At 37.8% G+C, this 6763-nt stretch overlaps 2 protein-coding genes across 2 annotated transcripts; both read left to right on the top strand.

Annotated features, from left to right (window-relative positions):
- Positions 1-2655: 2655 nt before the first annotated feature.
- On the top strand, positions 2656-4440 carry LOC113647954 (tripartite motif-containing protein 29-like). Its single transcript, XM_047820450.1, has 3 exons — positions 2656-3033; positions 3831-3926; positions 4258-4440. The coding sequence occupies exons 1-3, from the start codon at positions 2656-2658 to the stop codon at positions 4390-4392; spliced, it is 609 nt and encodes a 202-aa protein (XP_047676406.1). The 3' UTR covers positions 4393-4440.
- A 365-nt stretch (positions 4441-4805) lies between these two features.
- On the top strand, positions 4806-6163 carry LOC125138416 (tripartite motif-containing protein 16-like). Its single transcript, XM_047820449.1, has 4 exons — positions 4806-4841; positions 5183-5242; positions 5528-6012; positions 6146-6163. The coding sequence occupies exons 2-4, from the start codon at positions 5197-5199 to the stop codon at positions 6161-6163; spliced, it is 549 nt and encodes a 182-aa protein (XP_047676405.1). The 5' UTR covers positions 4806-4841; positions 5183-5196.
- Positions 6164-6763: the final 600 nt, after the last annotated feature.

The raw sequence follows: 6763 nt of genomic DNA, 5'->3' as shown, positions 1-6763 counted from the left end.
TGCGAAGGAATCTCTAGATCAGTGTGTCATTATCATTAGACTTTCCCCCTAAAGTTACCAAACAATTAGATAAAATACTTTTTGATTTTATTTGGAAAAACAAGCCTCATTATCTGAGAAAATAAATTTTTATGCATTTCCAAAGATTATGGTTTAGAGGTGTTGAGTTGTGATGCTTTAAACAATATATTTAAAATGAATTGGCTTTTTCAATATTTAAAAATTAAAGATAGTATTTGGAACTCCTTTCCCAACTAATTGGGTGACCCAAGTTTTATTAAAGTGTAATTATTCAATCGAAAAAATATCGGTTAAACTTGCAAAATTTCCTAAACAAGCTCTCATGGCATGGACACTGGCTGTTATGCGGAAGCCGAGGTAAGCAAATGAATCAATGTTTATTCACCAAACCGGGCATGTAAACACAAAAGCATGCAAATACAGGGATATATCCGGTGGTGCGTTCCGTGAACGCGGCCCACAAAGTCCCGAAGTGGCGAAAGGCAGTTCGTGCAGGTATAAATCCACAGGTACGCTGGAGGAAGCGCGGCGTAGAGCAGAAGCTTAGAGACGTGTTGCATCCAGCGAATTCTATAGAATCAATAACGAACAAAGGGTATTGTTGGGCGTGAGGGATTTATGTGTGTGAGGTAACGAGTGTCAGGTGAACCAAATCAGTAGACTGGCGAAGGTCTCCGTGCGGGCGGGACTCGCGTGGTGGAAGAAGCAGGGAGCTCCCTGACTCTGGCCTATAAGCATAACTTTTCACCTAGGAGATATTATATATACAAAGACACCCTATACAAATATAAATCTCTCTCTTTTTAATACTGGGTTGAAAACAATATTATATTAGTTAGTCAGCTTTTAAATAATGATGGAAATTTATTGACATATAGAGATTTTTTGGAATAAATTTAAAATACCAGTTAGACCTAAAGAATTTACTGTTGTAATGGATGGAATTCCCCAAAAAGTACTGATACTTCTGAGGAATGCATTACAGGAGGAAGATCGAAATTTTACAGATATCAAGGGTAAAATATTTATTGGTAATACAAATATTTTACAAAATAGAATCTCAAATATTAAAATATTTATTTAAAATATTAATTAAATATTAGGAATTTACTTAATAATATTGCTTATCCTCCAGCTATTTTTTTCTGGTCTTCTGTGTTTGAGGATGTGAATTGACGTAAAGCTTGGGGAACGGTGGATACATTCTATGTTAATAAGAAGTCTCTTTTAAAATAATGCATAGAATAAACCCAGTAAAACATGTGCTGGAACGTTTTAAATTAGATATTGATTACTCCTGTAATTTCTGTAAAGGTGAAAAGGAAACTAGTTTTTTTCATTTGTTTTTCCATCGCATACATACAAAAATATTTTGGATTGAGGTGGAGAATTTAATTAAGAAAAAATTGAACATTGAATTGCAGTTGAGTGGACTGGATATAATGATACACTTTAATGATCACGGGATTGAAAAAAAGAAGGCATATTTCATACAATTGTTATTATTAATGGGGAAATTTCACATTCAATAAATGAAGTGGTCTGACTCCAAACCATTTTTTTTACTTTATAAATGACTTCAAACTTTATTCTTCTGTTTTGTGTAATTGTCGAAGCAAAAAGGCATTTCGAGCTTATAATATTGTAAGCAGATATGAGAGGGTAGCTCCCTTTTTCCGTTTCCTTTTGTTTGTTATAATTTTGTTCTTGTCCTCTGGCATTATTATTTCTTTTATTTTGGTTGCTGTGTGTATGTACATTGAAGAACAAACATCTCATTGTATTGTTGGTTTATGGCATTAATAAAAAAGAAAAGGAGGCAACGCGGGCTGAACAAGAATGACGTCACCACGCAAGAGACATAGAACGTTTTCCAAAAATGCCACAAATAAGATATGAAACAAAATAATAAGGTTTTCGTGAACAGATTAATACTAAGTAAATAAATAATAACATAATTTACATAATAACATAATTTGTTACATAATACATAATAACATAATTTATAATATAAACTTATATTAACATTCGTCACACATATATTTTTAAGTAAACAATGTTGTGTGTACCCAAAAATGTAAGTACATATAACAACGGTTTTCTTGTTAATTTTAAGTCATTTTAAGTCGTGTGTGTGTGTGTGCGCGCGCGCGCATGTGTGTGTGCGTGCGTATGTGCGTGCTTGTGTGTGTGTGCAAGTGGTTAAAGTCTGAGCTCCTTTTCTCTGAAACTTATAGAACTCTACAAATCTCTCTCCTGTTGTGTAACTTCACTTTCTCTGTAAAGCCACACCTCATCTCTCTGTTACACAATAACACACTGAACCAGGAAGTTCATTTCATTCAGTTCATACAAAACTTATAGCTCTCTCTCTCTCTCTCTCTCTCTCTCTCTCTCTCTCTCTCTCTCTCTCTCTCTCTCTCTCTCTCTCTCTCAGTATTTCAGTAGCTCAGGATCACTTCAGCTGTCCAGTGTGTCTGGATCTCCTGAAGGATCCAGTGACTATTTCCTGTGGTCGCAGTTTCTGTAAGGTGTGTATTAATGCTCACTGGGATCAGGAGGATGTAAAGTGCATCTACAGCTGTCCTCAGTATAGAGAGACCTTCACTCCAAGGCCTACTACACAGGAACAACATGCTGGCTGAAGTGGTGGAGAAACTGAAGAAGATTAAACTACAAGCTGCTTCTCCTGCTCACTGTTACGCTGGACCTGGAGATGTGGAGTGTGATTCCTGCACAGGGAGAAAACACAAAGCCGTCAAGTCCTGTTTGGTTTGTCAGGCCTCCCATTGTGAAGATCATCTTAAACCTCACTATCAGTCTCCTGCCTTTAAGAAGCACAAGTTAGTTGAAGCCTGTGCAGAGCTCCAAGAGAAGATCTGCTCTGAACATGACAAACTGATGGAGATCTACTGTCGTACTGACCAAAGCCTCGTCTGTTACTTGTGTATGATGGAAGAACACAAAGGTCATGTTACAGTTCCAGCTAAAGCAGAAAGAACTAAAAAACAGGTGAGAACTGGATAATATTATTCTTTTTTTAAGTCAATTTCTACAAATTCTATTTCTAATCTAATTTCTATTGAGGTGATCTGATTGGTTATATGACAAAGATTCTGTAGCTTCAGTATAGTGTTGAAGCTTCTTTAAGACACATTTATATGGACTTTATATTTATATATGCACACACTACAAATTCTAATTTAAATTCTAATTCAGTTTATTTTAACAATTCATATTGACTCAAAGCAACTTTACAGAAGTATAGAAAAAAGTAAGAAATTAATATATATAATAATAGAAGAAAAATAAGAATAAAAATAAATGAATACATACATTTAAAGTTTAAAATGAATTTAAAATATATTAATGTAAAATGTAAAATACTATATATCTACATATAACATATGGTGTAATACCAGTGGAAGATGTTTAAGGTCATTTTCGAGTACAAACAACACCTTCAACTAAACGAGTGAGTGAAAGTGATTGTGGAAATGTAAAAAGAACCCTGATCTGGAGATCTGGGAAGCTTCTGCTCATAGTTTGGTCTAGATATATTTGTCCTGATCCAGGTTGAGGAGCCTCTGGTGGTAACCAGGAGAGTTCCCCCTGGTGGGACTCCACATCATCACAGGGCACCATGTTAAGAGCAGTCTGATATAAAGAGATCAGCAGGAAAGGAGAGGGTGATGAGTGTGATGATGTGTGCTGGGGACAATGATCGTAGTTTCTTATTTAATTACAGCTACAATTCTTTGTATTTTACTTTTATTTCTATTAATTAAACCTATTTTATTTGGTCTCAGAATGAGTTAAAGGAGGATCAGATAAAATTCCAGCAGAGGATCCAGGAGAAGCAGAAGAAGATGCAAGAGCTGAAACAGACTGTGGACGTTATTAAGGTGAGGAGGAAACTGAGAGATTCACATAAACACACACATTATAGAGTCACTGTGAGAGAAAGAGTTGATCTTTAAATGGGTGTGTGTGTGTGTGTGTGTGTGTGTGTGTGTGTGTGTGTCTATGTGTGTGCGTGTGTGTTTGTGTGTGTGTGTGTGTGTGCGTGTGTGTTTGTGAGTGTGCGCGCGTGTTTGTGTCTGTGTGTGTGCGTGCCTTTGTGTGTGTGTGTGTGTGTGTGTGTGTGTGTGTGTGTGTTTTGTGTTTGTGTGCGTGTGCCTTTGTGTGTCTGTGTGTGTCTGTGTGTGTGTGTGTGTTGTGTGTGTGTCTTTACAGATGCGTTCACAGGCAGCAGTAGTTGACAGTGACAGGATCTTTACTGAGCTGATCAGCTCCATGGAGAAAAAGCGCTCGGAGGTGACGGAGCTGATCAGAGCTCAGGAGAAAGATGAAGTGAGTCGAGCTGAATGACTCCTGAATCAACTGGAGCAGGAGATTGCTGATCTTAAGCGGAGAGTCACTGAGCTGGAGCAGCTTTCACACACACACACGATGACATCCACTTCCTCCAGGTAACACTCACTGTCTGATCTACAGAGGGCGCTGTTCCTCACAAAGTTTCCTCCTAAAAGCTCATTACAGCAACAAGAAATGTTCCTGTCTGAGATCACAAGTGTGTCTTTGTTCTGATTCAGTCTGAGATTCATTCGTTCCTCTCGTCCACTTTTCTCCTTCTCTATGATGTGTTTCCTCTCTGTAGAGTTTCCCGTCTCTCTGTGTTTCTCCTGGATGTGACGACTCACCCAGCTTCACTGTCAATCAACATCTCTCATTTGATGGAGTGAGGAAATCTCTCTCAGATCTGAAAAAACGAGTCGAACAAATCTGTGAGGAGGAATTCAACAAAATCAGACCACAAGGTGAACAAACCAACATTGTTTCTGTATCACAGTAAAAAGAGCCATAAAATTCATCTAACAGAAATAAGAAGTAAGCAGGAACAAGACTGCAGAAAATCACACAGTATTAGCATCAGTCTTGTAAATGACATCAAGATCAATTTAGCAGACAAACAAAGTACAAATCTTACATTTGTGGAGAAAATCGTAGCTGATGAATAAATTGAGATGGTGACGTTGTTGACGTCTGAAATAAACGTGAGGAAGCAAATTTTTCACATTCACGCTTTAAATTGTTTCCACCTCATTTTTCTGTTTCCATTTTGTCTCTGTGTCTCCATTTTGTCTCTGTGTCTCCAAAGCTGTAGCAGTTCAGATGATTTTACCTTCAGAACCAAAGAGCAGAGATAATATTCTGCATTGTAGGTTTTACACACGCACACATAAACACACAAATATGCACACAGACACACAAACACACGCACATACAAATGCACACAGACAATCACAGGCGCACAGACAGACACAGAAATACTCACAGACACACACACACACACACAATGTTAAAATGTCTGTATTGTTGATCTAAATCTGATCCATGTTTATAGAGCTGCATTAGGAGGATAGAAACACAGACAGGTGTCTCACACACACTTATTATAAATCCTGTGATTAACATCTAAAATGTGGACATTTTATTGCTGTAGATTTCTGTTATCTGACTCTGGATCCAAACATAGTGCATCATCATCTCATTCTGTCTAAGAAGAACAGAGTGGTGACATGGAGTGAGACACAACAGCAATACTCTGATCATCCAGAGAGATTTGACTCCTGTGCTCAGGTGTTATGTAAGGAGAGTGTGTGTGGACGCTGTTACTGGGAGGTGGAGTGGAGCGGTGATGTTGTGTACATATCAGTGTCATATAAAGAGATCAGCAGGAAAGGACGGGGTTATGAGTGTGTGTTTGGACACAACAGTCAGTCCTGGAATCTGCAGTGTTCTTCTTCCTCAGTCTTTTTCTGGCACAACAACATTGAGACTGAGCTCCGAGGTGTATCATCCTCCAGAATAGGAGTGTATGTGGATCACAGTGCAGGAACTCTGTCCTTTTACAGCGTCTCTGACACCATGAGGCTCCTCCACAGAGTCCACACCACATTCACTCAGCCTCTGACTACGCTGGAGTCTGTGTGTGGAGTTATAACTCATCTGTGAGGTTTTGTGATCCAAAATATAAAGTTAGTAAAAGTGTTTATAAAAACTATAAGTGAGGTGTGAGATTTAATTTGTCCCTGAGCTACACTGGACATTTTGTGTGCAGAAACTGGAACAGTACTGAATGCAGAATGTAGAAACAGACTATTTAATTGTATGCACTATTAGGATGGGTTTATTATAGTTGATATAAAAATGTTCAATGTCTCCTCAGAAATAATAAACTTTACTCAAACTGCTCTGTCTTTCTGTGCTGCTTGCTGGTGGAAACACAACCTACTGTGTGTAAAAGACTTTTACACCTAAATGTTGTCCTGTTGTTGAGTTAGTGTTGTTTTGTACCTGTACATATAATATTGTTTATTTTCTTCTTATTTTAAATTTGTTGTCAGTTGTATGTATTGTCTTCCTTCTCTTAGCTGTATGTTAAGATGGAAGTAAAAGGTGTGCAGCTCATGTAAGTGGTGCACAAGGAGGATGAGCACACGGCAGCTAGAAGAATCTTAAAGTGATCAATGATGAGATAAAGGAAAGATCGAAAGTGCAAAAATGTTGAGAGATGGGAAAGTGTTGTTATTGCACACAGACAATAGGCAACAGAAAAAGACACTTGGACTGAAGATGTCACTGGGGAAAAAGAAAGATGTAGAAGTTTAATACAGATAAACGTGAGGCAATACGGAAAGCAGCAGAAGAATCAATTGGCAAAAAGTAGTGCCATAGT

This window comes from Tachysurus fulvidraco, chromosome 11 (genome assembly GCF_022655615.1).
Source record: "Tachysurus fulvidraco isolate hzauxx_2018 chromosome 11, HZAU_PFXX_2.0, whole genome shotgun sequence".
NCBI classification, from domain to species: Eukaryota; Metazoa; Chordata; class Actinopteri; order Siluriformes; family Bagridae; genus Tachysurus; species Tachysurus fulvidraco.
The sequence above is the reverse complement of the archived record's forward strand: the minus strand, read 5'-3'. Positions and strand labels throughout refer to the sequence as shown.